We start from the raw sequence: 22,031 nt of genomic DNA on the forward strand, positions 1-22,031 counted from the left end.
TACACTTTTACTTTACCGCAATATGATCAGTTATCAGCACACATGATAGTAAGTAGCTACATGCTAAGGCTAACTTTTTCTGTGTTAATGATAAAATGACGTTATGCACTTTCTCGATTACAACCTCCGTTTATACAGATTACATGGAGCTGCACGTACACGTTGGATTCGCCGCGTTTGGATGCCAATGTAGGTTCACAAAGCCATGAGCATTAACAGTAAAGCAACATCCGCCATTGTTGATGTGTTTGTGTTTGCCGCTGCTGCGCTAACGTTGCTGTGTAACGTGACACGTATACAGTGACGTCAGACTCGGCTCTGTGACGGCTCTCTAACCAGTGGAAAGCCAAACCTGTTCTTAGAAGGTTCCCAGTGGAACCAACTTTGAACCAGCACCAGTGCTAGCTCTGAACCAGCTAGCTCTCGGTTCTTTCCGGTGGAAAAGGGGTATTAGTCTGTCACATCACTAAGCCTGTTTATAAGTGACAATGGGTTTTAACTGATGTTTTTATTTATTTATTTTTTTTTTAATTCCTTTCTTTTGAACTTTGACTTTGCCTAATCCTTGTTAACCTGTGCTTGTTCTGACCTGAAGATTGTCTGATGATTTTGGATTTTTCACTGTTCCTGTTTTTTCCTGTTCAGTTTTTACTTTTTTTTAAAAAATAAACACTCTGCACTTGCATCCTACTGTACCATCTGTGTCTGCTTCATGACATGCATTTAATTAAGACATTTAAATGCAATAATAACAAATATTTTCACTTTTAATGTCTTATCAATAAATTAACAGTAAGAATGTTAACTTTCAATTAAAATGTAATAAGGGGGCACGGTGGCTTAGTGGTTAGCACGTTCGCTTCACACCTCCAGGTTTGGGGGTTCGATTCCCACCTCCGCCTTGTGTGTGTGGAGTTTGCATGTTCTCCCCGTGCCTCGGGGGTTTCCTCCGGGTACTAAGGTTTCCTCCCCCGGTCCAAAGACATGCATGGTAGGTTGATTGGCATCTCTGGAAAAATGTCCGTAGTGCGTGAGTGAATAAGAGTGTGTGTGTGCCCTGCGATGGGTTGGCACTCCGTCCAGGGTGTATCCTGCCTTGATGCCCGATGACCCCTGAGATAGGCACAGGCTCCCCGTGACCCGAGGTAGTTCGGATAAGCGGTAGAAAATGAATGAATGAATAAAATGTAATCATTTAAAACTAGTTCCCCAATTATATAATAACATCTACACAAATTTATATAGTAAACAGTAGCTGAATAAATATTCACTAATAATTTCATTTTACATTTTATTTAATTAAAATTTGATAACTTTTTTGATGTTTACTCCCCTTTTTCTCATCTTTGTCTATTTATTAATTAATTTATGTTGTATCTTTTTGAAGGGGTTAAACATCATAGTATATACAACATACTGTGAAAATTCATTCGTTCATCTTCTTTAACCACTTTACCATACTGGTCACACTGGACATGAGGACTGGAATACACACTGGACCACTATGAACACACAAATTCATACATTCAGTGGGGAAATTGATCATAACCCACCCACCTACCTATTGGCATGTTTTTGGAAAGTTGGAGCAAAACCTGAGAACCCTGAGAGAACCCGGACAGACACGGGAGAATATGAGAAACAAGTGGAACGATATCTGCTGCACCACATCACCAAGCGTACTGAGAAAATCTCTTCTACTATGATGTATTTTGTCCTATTGGTTACCAGTTCAGCTTAATTCTTTGTTTGGTCCTTTGTTAATTCCCAACTTTTTTTAAATTTCATGGAAGTCCAATAGAACACAATCGCACAGAAGGAGTACATCATTGGCATCCGGATGGAAAGTCCAAAGAAACGTCTGTGAGAAATACAGGAAATGCCTTATGTTTCCTTCTTCTTCCTGTCTTTTTCTCTTTCTCGCTCTCAGACACACTCATTCCCTACTCCTCCTCTGCCTGCTTTCTTCATCTCTTACTTTCACGCTAGAAATAGGAGCTTCAGACGGCAAAAACGACTAGCGCTGGCTGCATAGACAGGCATCAGAAACAGAGGTGTAAAAACGCTCACTTTCTATCCCGTCTAATTCCTCAGTGAAGAGGAAAAGTCTTTATCAGGTGTGACATTTCCACTTAAAGCCAAAGTCTCACACACACACGCACACACAGCTACGAAGAGAGTCGGCTTTTCATAAACGCTGAAGTCATCTCATATATAGGATTCAAAATGATTTGAAATAACTGAAAAGCTGAAAAAAAGGGAAAAAAAGCCTACTGTTGAAGATAAAGATATATAAATACTGTACACACACACTTACTGTGCAGTTTAGGAGGAACACTTACACATTCTTACATCTAATCAGCTAATCAGATGGCAGCAGTGCAACATAAACAATACATGACTTCACATCAAACATCAGAACGGAGAAAAAGTCTGATCTCTATGATTAACATTTTTCATGGTTGTTGGTATCAGATTAGCTGGACTGAGTATTTCAGAAACTGCTGATCTCCTGAGATTTCATACACAGCAGTCTGTAAAGATTACACAGAATGGTGCAAAAAACAAAAACAAGGAGTGAGTGGTGGTGGAAATGTGTTGATGAGAGAGATTAGAGGAAAATTGAAGAACCAGATCGGTTTGAGCCAATAAGAAGAATAAAGTAAACAACATAACCGCTGCTTACAATTCAATTAATCAACATCTGACCAATTACAGATGGAAATGTTATACTTTTATAAATGACCAATCAGGGCTGAGAATTGTATACTTTGAAATCTGACCAATCAGAGCTGAGAAATTTATACTTTGATATCTGACCAATCAGAGCTCAGAAATTTATACGTTGATATCTGACCAATCAGAGCTGAGCATTTTATACATTGGCATAAAATATATTACTCATAAAGGAGTGTGCATGCTTTACCGTTTAAATAAAATATACAGCTTTATAAAAGTTTTGAATATTTAACGACAAGATATTCATATGGACTTCGATATCATGTAATTAAAAATAATATATTTTATATTAGTTTCTTTCTCAGTATTAGTGTAATATTTCTCCATCCCTATTGAATAATTAGCCTAATGGTTAGAGAGTTTGACTCCTAACCCTAAGGTTGTGGGTTTGAGTCTCGGGCCAGCAATACCACAACTAAGGTGCCCTTGAGCAAGGCACCGAACCCCCCAACTGCATAAATGGCTGCCCACTGCTCCGGGTGTGTGTTCACAGTGTGTGTGTGTGTTCACTGCTGTGTGTGTGCACTTTAATGGGTTAAATGCAGAGAACAAATTCTGAGTATGGGTCACCATCCTTAGCTGTACGTCACGTCATTTGAATTTTGGAACCACCTGTATGTTTATGACAATGATGGAAAAACCTGTGCCTATGTAAACAGATAAAATAAAAGAATAAAAGAAAGACATTTCTCTTTAGTGTATTTAAATAAATGGGGTGATTTTTTGTAAGTCAGTCCTGGAGGCTGAACATGAAATCAGCTGATACTCGCCTGATTCTGCTCCACGTTCTTACACAGTGTGACCCACAACTGGAGCTTGTGGCATGGCATGAAAGTGCAGGATAGACGTTGGATTGTGTGCGATCTTAATTTACCCCACGTTTGCCGTAATGCATGCAGACTACCAAAAAAGAGGACAGCATCCGACCTCATTACCACATCAAACCCTATTGATTCCCATTCATCATGCTCTTAATTAGAAAGCACGTGTCACCTTTCGCATTATCCCCACCTACGTAATAGTAATCAACACGACCAATTATAAAATCAGCATTGAGCTTTGTTCTTAACAATACTGAACACTTTTTGTTATGTCCTGCTGTGTTTATGGTTGTTGTGATACATAGTTAGTTTGTACCTCCTGTCTTTGTTAAACAGAAATCTAATCTGAGCTGTGAATGCAAATCAAGAGCAATTGATAGAAAATCTTAAATCCTGATCAAATTAGATTTCAAAAACAAAGAATAATCACTTATCAAACCTTAACCTTACCTTCATATATGATACAAACTGTTATAAAATAGCCACGACTCCGAATCTCCTGCTACAAGGTTGAAGAACTAGAAGGTATTTAAGTAAAGAGGGTCCAGACTGTCATTTCTGAGATTTCATTAAAGTTAAAATTTTAATTTTTAAGAAAACAAGAGTTAATCTTTTAAAAATATATAATAACTTCTAAAGTTTATTAAATTAGATTACATTCATGACGCTAAAGTCTTATATAAAATATAGATTTTATCACTGACGTATCGCTAAGGAAGCGTTCAGACTGGTAAAGGTGAGTCGGGTTGCACTGTAACTGTGGTGCGATTTCTGTGAACGTGACTGCGACTTGTTCATGAATTAAAGTAACTTGCATGTGAGTTTAAGCTGATTGTCATGTTAGCGATGTCATGGCGTACATTTAACAGCAGGGATAAAGATGGACCTTGGTTTATTAGACAAAAACATAACGAAAGATGACTTGACTTGAACAAATATAATTATAAACCAAAATTAAAACAATTAGAAACTACACAACATAACATAAGACAAAATGAAGGTTACTTAAAACATGGAAACAAAACATGAACGCTGTGAGAAACATGAACGACAGCACACATTGACAAACCTACAGTAGCAAACGTTGTGAACAATGACTCAATTATAACATATACTGTATATATGTGTGTGTGTTGGGTCATGTTGTGTTCTCTATGCGCACTTGCACAAGGGTTCGACAGAATCAAGACGAACACTGTGAATGTGTGCAGCGTGAAAACTACTAAACTGTAGACAAAATATTTTACAGATAGCAATTATAAATTACGGGGGCACGGTGGCTTAGTGGTTAGCACGTCCGCCTCACACCTCCAGGGTTGGGGGTTCGATTCCCGCCTCCGCCTTGTGTGTGTGTGGAGTTTGCATGTTCTCTCCGTGCCTCGGGGGGTTCCTCCGGGTACTCCGGTATCCTCCCCCGGTCCAAAGACATGCATGGTAGGTTGATTGGCATCTCTGGAAAATTGTCCGTAGTGTGTGATTGCGTGAGTGAATGAGAGTGTGTGTGTGTGCCCTGCGATGGGTTGGCACTCCGTCCAGGGTGTATCCTGCCTTGATGCCCGATGACGCCTGAGATAGGCACAGGTGCCCCGTGACCCGAGGTAGTTCGGATAAGCGGTAGAAAATGAGTGAGAGAGTGAGAATTATAAATTACAAATGGACTCATAAAGGGCTATTTAAGAGGATTAATAGTTCTTTTTGATTAAAGGAAACCTTTTCTGAACAAAAACCTCTTTTGGTTCCTTATTGGGACTTTTCAGGCTGCTAAACATGTCCATTCATATCCATGTTATTTATTATACCCAAAAAATGTATAGTCTCCTGTGTCAAAAGGTTTTAAAGTCATCGGCTTGCTTTCTGTTAAGGTCAGTGTAGCAAAGTAAACTTCTAAAGACTTTTATGAATTTATGATTACGGGGCCTTTGTAACACATTATATATTCTAACATTATTTCTAAGCTATAAATGAGTCTTTTATGAAGCAAAGAATTTACGTATTTAATTTAAAGTATGGTATCCTAAGTCCAAAGGGTTTAAAGTCATTGGCTTGCTTTCTGACGTCAAATTAACTTTGGCGTATAGACATAAATTTGCTCTTCAGCCCAATGACCTTAACCAATTAATGTGTGTACTAACTCCAGCGGCATTTAGCAGACAGCACAGTGCTGATGCTGACCAAATCCCAGTGACCTTCGTTCATCGGGGTGAATGTGTGAGAGGAGCGTTTCGGCCGAGCTTTGATTACTCGGGTCAAGCATGCGGAGAAGCGGGTCAGAGCGGAGAGGAGGAGAGGAAAAGAGAGCTGACAGCACTGAGGCCCGGGCGGAGGATGTTAATAACAGTGAAACTGTGTTTAATTAGGAGAAGAGAGCCTCTGTATTAACACCCCCCTCTCGGGCCTGTCTGTGAGCCCAGGTTTCACTGACACCTCTGTCAGCCCTGGTCATTACCACTTCAGATTTTTAATGAATTTTCTCCCTGTACCCATTGCGCCTTACATCTAATTAGCTGACAATAATGTATCAGAGCAGCACGAGAGCTAAATATAAATATGCATGAATATGCAGCGCGAGCCGTGATGACACTTTTCAGTGTCAAAACAAAAAGAGGGTGTAAAAGAGAGAGTGAGCAAAGAAGTTGGTTCACATTAGAGACTCTGTAACGGAACCTCTCCACTGTGCTGACACACACGTTCATGCTTGGTGCAACTAATTATCAAGAAAAATGTGCAGCTCCTGCTCTCTGGGAAAAACAACAGCTCGCCGAATCAAAAGAGGAAAATTTTACACCTGACATCAGCCTTTGCTTCTAAAATAAATAACCAGAAGAGTCCTGTTTTAACAAGTTATTATTATCCTAAAAAGTGCATCATGATACTGAATACATCATTTAAGCAGGCTGTTCTCTATCTATCTATCTATCTATCTATCTATCTATCTATCTATCTATCTATCTTGTTTGTTTTATGCATAACACCTCAGTCAAAGTGGCAGATTTATTTATTTATTTATTTATTTATTTATTTATTTGCTTATTTGCTTATTTATTTTCTTCAATAAGATCTATGTTAAGACACTTGATGGCCTGATTTACATCATACAGTCATGAAATCTGACTTTTTTTGTAGCTCATTGTATCGATGCAATCTTCAAAAACATTTATGTCTGTCATGAAACTGATTTATGATTATTGGGCCTTTATAACACATTTATAAGTTGTCAATAAATCTTTTAAAAAACAACAATTATGACTGAATGGTGTGTTGAAATATCTATCTATCTATCTATCTATCTATCTATCTATCTATCTATCTATCTATCTATCTATCTGTCTGTCTGTCTGTCTGACTGTCTGTCTGTCTGTCTGTCTGTCTGTCAATCTATACTTCATATACATATTAAAAAAAATATGAAATCTGACTAACAATCTGAGCCAAAGTGGCAGATTTTTTCAAGGTTATGTTAAAACACTCTTTGGCCTAATTTGTATTAGAAAGTTATGATTCCTGACTTTGTAGGTCAGTGTAGCACAGTAAAAAAGTAGACTTTTATAAACATATGATTACGAAGCCTTTATAACACATTATATATTAAAACATTATTTCTAATCTAAAACTCACAAGACAACATTTATTATACTTATAGTAATTATTTATCTTTTCCTTTCAGATTAAGCACAATCATGACACTTTCCAATTCATTAGAACTTATGAATGTGTTACGAAGACCAAAAGTTGGTTTATACCTTTGCTCTGTTTTTAATGTGAGGTTAGCCAGCAGGATGAGGTTATGTAGGTTTCACATAATCATATTCAGTATACTCTAGGCTTATGTAAAATAAACCTCTACATTTCTATTTTTTTTATTCAAATTAGAACCTGGAAACATTTTTAACTGGCCTTCAAAGCTCGCCAGCTGGATAACTGGAGTGTTTTTTCTCTAGAATAATCTGACAGGTGACCTCCAAATGTACTGTTTCCAACATCTGTGCCAGTGGTGTACATGCTAATAGCGTAGCATGACAGCGATGTGATCAGTAGCTAAAATTGTGTTGCTTTCTCTAATTATAAAGTCATTTTCCAGTCAAAGGGAAATTCATTTGAACTATTTTGTCACAATGACAGCATTTATCAAACATTATATATTTCATTTTACCACAGTCTTATGAAACAATTCCTCACTATTTGTTTCATGATCACTGACAGATGAAGAGTGTAATAAACTCCAACCTGCTATAGTATTTAGGAACATAAGGTACTCGAAGTTTGAGATTTCACGTCTCTGCCAGCGCTGTGTCATATTGGAGGACTTGAAGAGCTGCCGTGACGTGGCCAGAGAAATCCGCCTGTGGAAACACACACACACACACACACACATTTTTACACACTGCTAAAGCACAAACCTCCACATTTCCTGCCACTAGCTTTGGCTCCATTGCATTTTGGCTCCAAGACATAAGAATTTCAAGAAATAAGGAATGTGCAACTGTTTTGCCAGAAGAAACACAGAGAACCAAGAGAAACAAGAGAACATAAACAGACCCAGTCACACTCTCAGACACGCAAGGCTGATCCGTGCCTTCATGTGGGGATTAATGAAAACATGGCCAGGACTGAATGAACAGCTTTTCAGATGGGAAAAGTGCTAATAGTGTCGGTTTGAAGAGAAGCCGAGACATGTGCTGCTGGAAAAAGACCCAATGATGTAACACAGATCGAGCAACTAGAGGCATTATTAGACTAAAATTAATTAGCTTTTAGATTCTTACCTTTCTAATTCAATTAATGGATAGTTATATTTTTTACTTTGTTTTTTCATTCTCACAAAGAACAGAGCTGCAGTGTCCTTCAGTAACAATGGTACGCTTTGTCACTAAAAACTGAAGCAGAACATAACATGTTTCAAAAGATTCAAATAAAATCTCTTCAAGATTAAAAAAAATCCAACAGGGTTTGTAGAATATCTATAGTAACGGCTCAATCACAGGGATTCCTGGGTTTATGGAAGGAGTCTCCAGTGTCAGCACTTTAGAACAGTCAAAGCTAAAGCTGGGATTTTTTCCTACATCTTTAGAACACAGTAGTCTACACCTCTTTGTGGTTTCTCAGTAATAAATGGAATTTGTTCTTGTTGGGAAATTATTGTTTATGAGATCTCACTGATTGGTCGGCTCAGCCCTGACCACACCACTCTTATCACTGCTGTAGGACAGATGTCTTCTTTACTCGTGTAGCTTAATTAGTGTAGGTTAAAGATGTTCATGTAAACGTAGCAATAAATGTAGAATGATAATCTACTTTTAATTGTAACTACTGCAACATGCGGAATAAAATTTAAATAAATTGTTAGATTTGATTTTATTTGAACAGCAGCTACACTAAGCAAAATGCTAAACCCTACATACAATTAAGAATAAACAGATTATGAGAGATTCAACATCAATTCCATTCCAATTTTTAGCTGTTTCTAGCTATGCTTAATAATATATAATAAAATTGTTCATTCTAGAAGTTATAACAGTAGCTTACCACAACATGCCATTACCCTACTTGGTCCTGAAGACTTTCCTGTGGTGGAAAACCTATTGATTGTTACAAAGTGCTAAAGGCTAAATTCAATTCAATTCAGTTTTATTTGTATATCACTTTTAACAATGAACATTGTCTCAAAGCAGCTTATCAACAAAAAATAATAATAATTAGGATTTATTCTTGGAACCATCTCCTTACATACAATTTAATTACATCAGTAATTATAGACAAAAAGAAATGAGTTTATTTGCACATACAATGTCCACTATACATGTCTATGGCTAACATATATTGTTTTGCTACTACGGAAATTAAAATATAAGATAAAGAGTGGATTAATTATAAACATGTGCATTTTATTTGTTTAAATTGAAGAGGTGGAGAAACTCAACCAAATTAGCAACATGACTGTTAAAGCACCAAACTGCATTTGTATATAACATTAGAAGTTATTTCTGAAATATAATACATTTGTTTTGCCAAGCTGCCGAGCTACAGTAGATGAGAAGTCTGAATGTTCCTGTAAAAGATCCAGTCTCGAGTCTCACTCTAGAGGAGAGATGAACTAGTTCAGAGTAATCAGGGTCAGGTCCCACTCAGATAAACAATAAAGGTGGCTGTAATAACAGCACTGCAACCTGCACTCGAGTCTCTTCGGTGTGTAACTGGGCCTTACTGCGCTTTAAATGTAAAAACATGTCATTTGGTCTGACCTGAATTATAAATGAATTTAAAAAGGTTACTTGATATATGTTCGATGACGTGACCTACCTGGCTTGTGGAAGGCCATAGCTTGTACCGACACCTACACGAGGTAAACTATAGACCACTTTCTTCACTGTGGGCTGGTCAGGGAAGTTAAACATCACAGAGGCTGTAGGATAGAAGATAAAGAGTGAGTGATAGAGAAAGAGAGAGAGAGAGAGAGAGAGAGAGAGAGAGAGAGAGAGAGACAGACAGACAGCAGGCGCGAGAGACAGATAGATAAACAGACAGTTAGAGAGATATATAGATAAACAGACAAACAGATAGATAGACAGAGTCAGACAGACAGACATACATACAGCGAGAGAGAGAGAGAGAGAGAGAGAGAGAGAGAAGGCAAGAGAGGCAAACAGACAAACATAGATAAACAAACAGAGAGATAGAGAAAGAGAGATAAACAGACAGACAGACAAACAGATAGACATAGTCAGACGGCGAGAGAAATAGCAGGCAAGATAGACAAACAGGCAAACAGATAGATAAACAGACACATAGATAGATAGATAGATAGATAGATAGATAGATAGATAGATAGATAGATAGATAGATAGATAGATAGATAGATAGATAGATAGTCACACAGACATACATACAGAGAGAGAGAGAGAGAGAGAGAGAGAGAGAGAGAGGCAGAAAGACAGACTTGTTACTTGTTAGATAGATAGATAGATAGATAGATAGATAGATAGATAGATAGATAGATAGATAGATAGATAGATAGATAGATAGCTGTTTTGACTCTGTATGTTATTGTACTGTTAGAAGAGTGAAAGATTTACTTCTGTTGGCCATAAAGACTTCCAGTGCGGTGTTCTGCAGCAGGTAGCGTCGGGCAAACACAGCTCGGATCTCACTGAACATCCATTTTCCATGAAGCCCTTCAGAGTACACCAACACCTGCTCAACACAAAGAGGCAGAGAAAAGTGAGCTAAAGTCACACCACTGGGTATTAAATATCAGAGTTGTTTACTTTATTGACACTAATCACAACTATCTGTTAATTACCTGCTGCCACAATTCACATTCCCAAAGCATCAGCCTGGGAAAGTGGTCGTTTAATTATAACACAGGAATCCTGTCAGATTAGCTCACATTAGTCAGCTGGCTAGTTGTAGCAGTAAAGATGTGAAAATATAAACAACTGACTTTTAAAATCCTCTCACAAATGTTTTTCATGTTATTAATGTTAGCCAGTTGTCTATCCTGAGCACTTAGCATTGTGAACATATTACTTTAACATTATTACATTATTCTTCTCAGGTTAATGTTAGACATCTTATATTAGCTAGATAGCTAGACTCAGCAGTAAAGCCTATCACATTTATTAGTTAAAATTCTCACAGAAATCCTTTCAGATTAGCTCACCATAGCTAGCTCTCTCTTATAAAAGGCATTTACTAATATTTATGAACTAAAATACACATTAAATTCCTCTCATCTTAGCTCATAGATGTTAGCTTAGTCAGTGACAATTGAGAATATATATTCATATAACTTTAAAAACCTCCTTGATATATGGCATGTTAGCTCATGTCAGATTAGCTCGTGTTAGCCAAATGACTGGATTTGAAGTGAAGCACTTAAAAACATACAAATCTTCTAGGAATTACCATCAGGTTATATATCTAGCTTCAGTAGACAACATTTTTTCAAAGTTATAAGGTCAGTTTTCTTTCAGGAAAATTATACATAGACTAAATATGACTTAAAAGTTTCTCTCTTAACTTAGCTAGCAAGTTAGCTAGAGAACTTTGCCAGGTTAAATAGACCTATAGTTTTAAGAGTGGCCATTGTAAACATTATTAACACTATTATTAACATTATTATGTAAACACCTGTCAGAAATCTTAGCAGAAAGCTCATTTTGGTTAAATTTATTACTAAAATCCTATTAAAATTAACATTTACTATAAATAAAAAAATCCTCTCAGAAATCCTCTCAGATTACCTCATCTTAGATAGCTTGCCTGGTTCAACAAAGACACTTAGCAACAATTATGAACTAAAATATACATAAAATGCCTAATCTGCTTAGCACATGTTAACTAGCTGGCTAGATTTAACAAAGAATATTACAAAAGTTTATGTACTACAATGTTTATGTACTCAATTCTGGCAATTCTGTCAGGTTAGCAAGTGTTACTTAGCTGACTGGTTTTTAGCAGTACGATCATTTGTTAGTTAAAAATCCTGTCAGAACTCACAAGACAAAATGTTAGAAAGCTTTTCTGTCTGACATCTTGTCTTGTCTTTGCTATCTGAGCAGATCGTATGAAGATGATTAGAAAAATGTATGTATTAAAATCAGGTTAAACAGCACAGAGGCTGCAGGATAGAAGATAATGTGTGAGAGAGAGAGAGAGAGAGAGAGAGAGAGAGAGAGAGAGAGAGAGAGAGAGAGAGAGAGAGAGATGAATAAATAAAAATCCTAAAAAAAAGTAATTCAAAAGATCAATGCAAAACCCAAAGACAGTGCAGTTTCACATAAGTCACTGACAATGCAATTCTTTTTACCCCATATATACTTAAGCATCTCAGTGTCCATAGTAAGACACAATTTAGTTCAATTTAGTTCAGTTTGATTTAGTTTTAAATCAAAGCATAACCCTTCTCTGGCAGAAATTCTCTGCATCATTCCTCAGCATTGTAGAGCAAACAACTACCACCAATCCACACATCTCCACTGTGTCAGAGGTAGCAAGTCCTTTAGATTGGGCGTCTGATCTTTACGTTCCGTCCATATCTCTTTTGCCAAAGTGCATTCAACTTTGAGGAGTTTGAAAACGGGAAATGGTGTAAGAACAGCAGCTGTTTGGAAACCTGTTTTCCATGCTGAAAAAAAAAGGAAGACCTGCCCAAAAGTACAGGAGAAATCAAACAAATGCTAACTTTCACCCACGTGTGTTTCTCCATGAGAAAGAAAGTGGAGATGAAGAGATGATATAGAACGGAAGTACACACATGAGCCAACATACTTATTTTGTTTTCTCTCTCGTTAGCCTTTCTTTTTGAGACAGTTCCTCGTTGTCTTATGGCAGTAATATGTTTTTAAGCATTTCTGTTGTGATAGTTCTTTATAATTACACACTTTTCATGCCCGCATCACAGAAGAGCTAAACTTGTCAAGGTCAGGAAAAAAATCATGAATGTCTACGCCTGCTTTTCCTTTTGTTTGGTCAAGAAATGAGTTAATTTCTTCCACCGTGTACCAGTCTTTTTCTCCAGTTTCAGTAACATCTATTCACTGTTCTTTATCTCCCACGCTATCATCAGTAAGCTGAGACGACCCTCTTCCTCTGAAACTCCTGCCTGCACTGCATCAGTAGACATGCACATAACCTCAGCACCGTCCTCCATCTCACTCTTTCCAGCAGAATCAATCAGTCACTCTCAGTATTTACATTAGTAATAGTAAATTCAGTCTGTTCCTCATTCACACTCACTGTGACATCACTCACCTCATTCAGCTCCTCACCTCCTCACTAGGTCCATTCACCTGCACACAACCTTTCCCTTCTTTGTCCTCTATGTGATGGTCAGTGTTTTTTTTCCATTAACATGAGAGTAAGACGGTCGTGGGTCCTAATTCGTGTCTTTATGCGGGCACGAGAAGCGTTTATGACCCAAATCTCCGCATTCAAAACACCTGAGATTTTCAGTACTTGCGTACACCATATAGGACTTATCTTCATGAAAGACACGGAAAGACACTTCTAATGTATGCTCTGGTAAAGCTATAACATGTAGACTTGACGTCTAAAAAACAGAACATGTGTGAGCGCTGCATTTTTGCACCCTAATGAGATCGTTTTAACGTCGTTAGAAACAAAAGGCGGAACATTGAAAACGGTGATTCTGGTGGCTGGTGCAGACATCAGCTTAAGAGTAACATGGGATCCTTTTACCCATATTCTGTCCACGATAATTCATTAACCAGCAATTAACTTTTTAAAAAGACAACAATCACTTTATTCATACAGTACAGGAGGCCAACAGTATGTTCTCGAACCCAACCTGCTCTCCTACAACCATGAGCAGCTCTTCCACAATTACATCGGGCTCTCACACACACATGCACCCATTGCGGAGAGAGAGGGTTGACTTGGTCCTCTTCTTTTCTCCCTGTATACTCACTCTCTTGGTGAAGTTATTTCCTCACATGGGTTCTCTTACCACTGCTATGCTGATGATACACAACTTATCTTCTCTTTCCCACCCGCAGATGCCACAGCTTCTGACCGGATCTCTGCATGTCTGGCAGAAATTTCATCATGGATGACTGCTCATCAGTTAAAGCTTAATCCTAGCAAAACTGAGCTGCTCTTCATCCCAGGTGATTCATCCCCAGGTCATGATCTTGCTATATCCTTGCACAACGATCTGATCTCCCCTTCAGCCACAGCTCGCAACCTTGCGGTAACCATGGACAATCAACTGTCCTTTTCCTCTCATGTTGCTAATGTGACTCGCTCATGTCGGTTCCTTCTCTACAACATTAGAAGGATTCGGCCATTTCTGTCCACACAGGCTGCTCAGGTACTTGTTCAGTCTCTTGTCATTTCTAGACTGGATTACTGCAACACACTGCTGGCAGGTCTACCTATGAACGCAATCCGTCCTCTGTAAATGATCCAAAATGCAGCTGCCCGGCTTGTTTTCAACCTGCCAAAGTTCTCACATACCACCCCGCTGCTGCGATCCCTCCACTGGCTTCCGGTAGCTGCACGCATCAGATTCAAAACACTGATGCTGGCCTACAAAGCCAGAAATGGACCAGCTCCCTCTTACCTCAAAGCCCTCATCACTCCTCGCACTGCACCCCACACCCTCCGATCTACCAGCACTGCTCGACTGGTTCCACCATCTCTCAGGGTAAGAGGCAAGTATAGTACAAGACTCTTCTCTGTACTGGCACCAAGGTGGTGGAATGAACTTCCCCTAGAGGTCCGGACAGCTGAGTCACTGGATATTTTCAAGCGGCGGTTGAAGACCTACTTATTCAGGAAACACTTCAACTAGCACTTCTTTCCTTATCTTTCGCATTTAAAAAAAAAAAAAAAAAAAAAAAAACCTTTGACACTTTTTCATTCTAACTTTGAACAAATGTTTTAAACTTCTGGTATCTTAAGTATGTAACTTAGTGAGCCAGCATTAATGTATTCAATGTTAGAGATTTAAGCACTTATGTACGTCGCTCTGGATAAGGGCGTCTGCCAAATGCTGTAAATGGTTGACCTTCCCTGTGCGGGAGCAGCCGCCATGCCGCCGTCTACAACACCGCTTAACACACGAGGCACCCAGAACCATTTTACTAACAATGCCTGACTAAAGAGAGGGAAAAAACACTTAAGAAACACTGTATTTACAATTAATGAAACCTACACCCCTATACACATATATTCTGTATGACTCATGACGTTTTCCATTTTTACGGCGCATTGAGCTTGTGTCTGTTAAGAATGTCTTGGCATGACTATAATACCTGCCGGCCTTCCTTATTCTATAAAGAGGCACACGTCGGCCTATTGTTTCCCTCTACTGCTCTGCTACTTTCTTCAGATCCTCCAGGGGTGATGTGACTGTAAATAATCAATACACACACAGGACCAGGTTGAGAAAGGGATTCATTAGCGAGACTCTCCGGAGAGAACCTCAGGGCCTTCTGGGGAAAGGATCAAGAGTCGCCATGACAGGTGAAAATAAAGCTCCTGCCCCCATGGCTTGCTCTTCTACCTCCATCTCCACCTCCTCCTCCTTCTTCTAAAACAACTCATTTCAGACTGGAGTGGTACATTCTCTGACACACACACACACACTTGAATCCTGAGAACACAAACAGATTCCAGATTGGATGGCACGGAGATGAAAGCTTTCTTCTTGCATGCAGAGATGAAGTGAAACCTGACGTGGAAGTGAAAGTGGACATAGAGTTTATACAGTAAGAGTGAAAAACAGAATAAAACTCTGAAGTCCCCAGCAGGCTGTATCGTCCCCACCACCCATCCACTGCTCATTTAGATGGAATGACGGCTTTTGCCAGCCGGCCTGGACCTGCCTCATTTCTCCGTGGAACGCCGTTCTGTGCCGAAGCAGACATGCTTTCCGGCACAAGCGAGTCTCCAGGGCTCAATTAAAGCTGGATTACACTGCAGTACGCTCCATCCTCCAGCCCTCCTGCTCCCCGTCTCCATCAAACATCAACCCCCTTCACCACAAACAATCCCCTCAACTCTCTCAGCGCACACACATACACACACACAGACACACAATGCTTCGGCATCAGACTTTCCTTGACACCTTTATCGACCCTTGCTCAAACAGCCAGGATTTGCCACAAAGAGGGCAGCACAGAGTTAAGCGGAAAGGGAGTTATCCTAGGAAAGAGATTCAGTGGACAAGTAGAGAGAATTCTGATTCCTGTCCCCTCATTTCTTCACTATACCACATTCATGTGTTCCGCATACAATATTCCATGTGTAATTTGATTTTAGTGGTTGCTGGATGACTAAATGATCTTCAGATAAAACAGACCTTCTTTTATGGTTCAATAAATAGAAAGGAAGTGAAGAAGCTCAAATCCCAGGATTCAGTGCTAAATATAAATAACAGTACAGCTTGACTGTAAATGGATTGGATTTGGTTGAATTTAAAGTGGTAATTTATTTAGAAAATAATGATCCATTTTCTGTTGTTCTGTCTATAAATAAATGGACAAAATTTTGTATAATTCTTCAGAAAAAAAGGTATTTCTAAACTAAACTCAGTTAATTCATAGATCTAATTTAAGTCATGGATGTAAGGGAAAGAATCTGTAGAATCCTTGTTATAAACAGACACATAAACGGAAATGCCTCACTTTCAGTCTAGTGTTTATTACTCCAGTGTTGGGAAGAGTGCCAGAAGAAAACACCATGAGAACATCTTCAGTAAGTGAGCAAGAGCGTAGATGGTGCTAGAAAAAAAAAAAGAAAATAAAAGAATGTAGGTGTGGTGTGATGACTCCAGTGAGATGACTACAGCTGAGTCCATTATTCATAACATCCTCAAGTGTTTTATTCCACTTATAACACGGCAAGAACGAATCGGGTTTATTTATTTGTTGTTTTTGACTTCATTTTGTTGTATGTGATTGTGTTTGATTCTATCTATCTATCTATCTATCTATCTATCTATCTATCTATCTATCTATCTATCTATCTATCTATCTAACTGTCTGTCTCTCTCTCTCTCTCTCTCTCTCTCTCTCTCTCTCTCTCTCTCTCTCTGTCTCTCTGTTATTTGTTTCTTAAATAATGACACACTGTGATTTCTATCATTTCTGACTACACCGAATGATGTATAAGTTCATGATTGTGATCACTGCTGTTATAGAAACTATAATCAAGTCGTCCTTCGTAATCCTCTGAGATTTTTCTCTCCTTTGACATTCCAAATAAAATAAATAAATGCTACTGAAAATAACGAAAATCGTGAAGTCATTCTCACAGTGGAAAACATACAGTTGCAAAGCTTTTGATAATTGAGACTCCCTCAGTAAGAGCTAAATAAATGTCCTCTGTAAATTAGTTGTTTTTATACAAATCATGGTGTATTTGAACAAACATGTTAATATAAACCCAGAATGTAAAGCTGCACTAACTGGTATCATATAAAAGTAATCATCACCTTCTGACCAATCAGAATTGAGGAGGTAAAAACCTGAAATTTTAATTTTATGATTTACTGGTAAATTGCATTATAAGCATTTTTTTAATGTAGCACTGAGTAACTGCACATATGCTAAAAAAAACAGTAGACAGGTATTAGTTTAAATATATCTTAAGTATCGCATTAAGGATACGTTAAAAAAAAGCAAGCCAAATAATCTCACAACAAATTGTAGCATTTCCTACTGAGCTTTTTTACCATTAGTGTCTGCAGCTCTACTGAAATCAGACCTATAACAGGATGTAATACAACACACTGCATTTTATAAACATTCCCTAAAAAGAGCACAGTCATACAGGATGACTTTTTTTTCCAGAAAAGAATCTGTCTGCACCTCCTACAGTGTGTGTTTGCACCTTTCTCCCTCTGACAAAGCACAGGCCAAAGGGCTAGACAACAACAAAAAATGCTGGCAGAGGAAGAAAAAAGAAAAAGAAAAAGAAAGCCTATATCAGGAAAAAAAATGTCACAACATCAGAGCTGGCACTTCAAAACCCAACGAGCCAGTGTCCCTGTAGACTCTGTGGTGGTTGACAAAGCGCAGGCCTCACCCACAACCCCCTTTTTTGTTGCTCATGGTGAGGGAAAGTGGGAGCAAAGAGAAGAGAGAGAGAGAGAGAGAGAGAGAGAGAGAGAGAGAGAGAGAGGCCCAGCTGTAAGAAACAGGGCTTAATGAACCTGTCTGGCTGGGCTGTCCGCTGCCTGTCAGAGGTGTCAGAGTAGTGACGAGTGTCGGGGACGAGTGCCCCCAGGTCCCAGACAGGCCTGCCAGCTGGAGAATTCTGCCCCAATCTAATCATGCTAGCCCCAGAAGCCCGAGCAATCCCAACGACAGATCCACGTGGCTGATTAGTGTCCGCACTTTCACGCGTTTTTGTGGTGGTGTGTTTTATTTTGCTCTTTCAAGGAAGTGTAAACTGTCTTATAAAATTATAATACAAACAAGCATTTCGGTATTATAAAAGAAATCTTGTCTATATCATATCATAGTCATATCTATCTATCTATCTATCTATCTATCTATCTATCTATCTATCTATCTATCTATCTATCTATCTATCTATCTATCCACCAATCCACAAACCCACCTATCTATCTATCTATCTATCTATCTATCTATCTATCTATCTATCTATCTATCTATCTATCTATCCACAAACCCACCTACCCACCTATCTATCTATCTATCTATCTATCTATCTATCTATCTATCTATCTATCTATCTATCTATCTATCTATCTATCCACCAACCCACCCATCCATCTATCTATCTATCTATCTATCTATCTATCTATCTATCTATCTATCTATCTATCTATCTATCTATCCACCAACCCACCCATCCATCTATCTATCTATCTATCTATCTATCTATCTATCTATCTATCTATCTATCTATCTATCTATCCACCAACCCACCCATCCATCCATCTATCTATCTATCTATCTATCTATCTATCTATCTATCTATCTATCTATCTATCTATCCACCAACCCACCCATCCATCCATCTATCTATCTATCTATCTATCTATCTATCTATCTATCTATCTATCTATCTATCTATCTATCCACCAACCCACCCATCCATCTATCTATCTATCTATCTATCTATGAGGTTAGCACGTTCGCCTCACACCTCCAGGGTCGGGGTTCGATTCACACCTCCACCTTGTGTGTGTGGAGTTTGCCTGTTCTCCCCGTGCCTCGGGGGACCGGTTTCCTCCCCCGGTCCAAAGACATGCATGGTAGGTTGATTGGCATCTCTGGAAAATTGTCCCTAGTGTGATTGCGTGAGTGAATGAGAGTGTGTGTGTGTGTGTGCGATGGGTTGGCACTCCGTCCAGGGTGTATCCTGCCTTGATGCCCGATGACACCTGAGGCACAGGCTCCCCGTGACCCGAGGTAGTTCGGATAAGCGGTAGAAGATGAATGAATGAATGAATGAATGAATATATAACATATATTTGTTTCTAGTTAAACTAATGCATTCGTGTTGTAATAACGTTAGAGAATCAAATATAATGATCAGAAAGTGTGGATTCATTTTCTTTTATAATGATTCTGAGAGCAGTTTCAGCTGCAAGACAAATCACAGATATATATTCATGTATATAATACACTATGTTGTTGTAAGAATTCATACGATGAACGCTTAAATTGAATAACAAATGGATTTTCTTCCTAATGATTAATAAATAGTATCATTTTACAAAGAAAACTATAGAGTCAATCATTCCATAAAGAGTTTATTTAATATTTATAGAAGGAGTCTCCGATGTCAGCACTTTGTAAAGTTAAAATTGTAAGTGTGGTTTTTTTTTAATTAAATTTATTATGAAATTAAAGGAGAGGAAATGACGCAACATGTTCCTCATTTGTGTGAAACTGAACAGGAAATAATGTAAATGTAAATAATGTCCTTTCTACAACAGTTTGTAGTCTAGTGGAATTGTACCACCAAGAACTAATGTGTCAGCATCATTTCTGAGTTCATTACAGACTTAACACTATTTCCTTTAAGTCTATTACTATTTCCTCAAGTCTTAACATGACATTTTTTTTCCACCTGCAGTTCTCACCTTGATATCCCAAAGCTCAGAGGTTAGCTAGCTCACTACCAGCTTTCAGTGTGAGCTTAAACTGAAATCCTCCCATGACTTCTGCTTTATCATCATATCTTCACAAGGTGTAAAGCTGCACTTTCATAGTCATGGTGCAATGCAACAATACAGTACACGTCTTGCTAGGTTAAAAAAAACTAGGTTAAAAAAAGGCTCAACTGACATCTGGGATCTGGCAAATAAAACTCCACAAGGCACTTTCATTGATAGAGACAACGGTATCTGAGTCAAATCTGCTTTCTTCTCCCTTTCTGTAAAGGACTCCACGTACCCATAGGACTTCTGCCTATATAAAGCATTGGGGCAGGGGTAAATACATCAAAGGAATCTGTCATATTTAAACCGGACACCATTTTTCAAACCCGGCCCCCTGAGAAATGAGCGCAATCCTTCTCTATGTCAAATTTGTGCTGAACTGGGACGGGGATATAATTCAGCGGCGGCCGAAGCCAGCATGACTGATATATTTATAAAGGGGCTCGTCTGTTGCACTGACAACCTGCCATCTCTAGCACCTCCGCCGGGCTGTCCACAGATTTGTCTAATAGGCTTCCACTGTTAAAGCTCAATGAGGGGAGCTCGCGAGGAGAGCGAGAAGGATGCGGAGGATGTGAGAGACGAACGCTTTCCATTTCGCCCGAGAATTGTGACTACTCCCTGAGGAGAGAGGATGAAAAATGTGTGCGTGTGCTTGGGCAAGTGAGAAATGCTGAGATTCCCCAACATTTCCACAACAGCCTGAGCCTCAGAGCTCAAGCTTTGAAAGATGACCTGATGTTGAGGTGCAGCCATGCAGAGAGGCAGAAATCCTTGAAATGTTGCCTTCAGAAACTGTACCAAAATATTCCTATCCTTCCTGGTGTACAACATGACAGCGAATCATACAGAATATCTGTGACTAAAATGTCCTCTTACATACTATTCTTTTTATAATTACATTCCTTAAGATCATTTGAATTTGATCAGAAGTGACAGTGCAATGGTTTTCCTGCTGAGAACCTCACTAACCACGTGTTATTACATCATAAATGTTATTACATCATGCAACTTAAGAGCCAATCATGTTCTTCTACACAAATACAAGCCATTTATTATGTGTTTACCAGAGAAAGAGGTGTGGCATATACATGCTATACAATCTTTGGATACACACTTCTTCACTAGGACTCTATAAACTATTCGACATACTATTTAATGCATAAAGAAACCGAAAATCCTTGACTAATCAAAGAACCCCTGAAAAACGATAACAAATAAACGTATACAAACGTATCTAAAAACGATAATACGTCAAATAACATCGTCTTGTCGAACGACTGATTCATTTATTATATATTCAACAGAATCTAAAATGTGAAATTGAAGTTATTTAAGTCATGAAATGGTTTATTTAACAGCTTTCTGGGATGTCTGACATATTGTAATACTAAGGATATGCTAAAAGCGCTAAGCAGATTTATGTTTATGCTTTAAAACGTGTCCTGCTTCCAAAGATGTTCAGATATTATTTACAGATCTGACTTGCTGTCACATTCATTTTCTTTCTTTTTTTTTTATCTTCCTTGTAGACTGTCTGCATGGTGTTTCTGACAGGACGGAGGTCACTATGCTGCACAAAGCCCTGCCATGGTGTGTATCACAGGCTCATACATGCTCAGCATGCACGTAGGAGACAGATAAAGTGACGGAGAGTTGTGTTGGAGGGGCAACAAGCCATGCGAGCGAGTGCATGGCACTCAGTAGTAAAGATGCTGGTTGGGAACAGGTGCAGTGTCACTACGCTTATCGTTGCCTGTTGTTGGGCCCTGAATAGAGGACAGGTAGCAGAGGATGACAAGCTGTGTCTA

General features: G+C 38.7%; 1 protein-coding gene across 1 annotated transcript in view; it reads right to left on the reverse strand.

The window, feature by feature from the left end:
* nbeab (neurobeachin b) overlaps nt 1–22,031 on the reverse strand; it is a 408,640-nt gene that overhangs the window by 75,176 nt on the left and 311,433 nt on the right. Inside the window, exons 40-42 of the mRNA XM_060888097.1 lie at nt 10,631–10,748; nt 9,858–9,960; nt 7,785–7,900 (exon numbers count right to left, since the gene is read on the reverse strand). Of these exons, the coding sequence (XP_060744080.1) occupies nt 7,785–7,900; nt 9,858–9,960; nt 10,631–10,748 (337 nt within the window). The remainder of the gene's footprint in view (nt 1–7,784; nt 7,901–9,857; nt 9,961–10,630; nt 10,749–22,031) is intronic.

This window comes from Tachysurus vachellii, chromosome 15 (assembly GCF_030014155.1).
Source record: "Tachysurus vachellii isolate PV-2020 chromosome 15, HZAU_Pvac_v1, whole genome shotgun sequence".
NCBI classification, from domain to species: domain Eukaryota; kingdom Metazoa; phylum Chordata; class Actinopteri; order Siluriformes; family Bagridae; genus Tachysurus; species Tachysurus vachellii.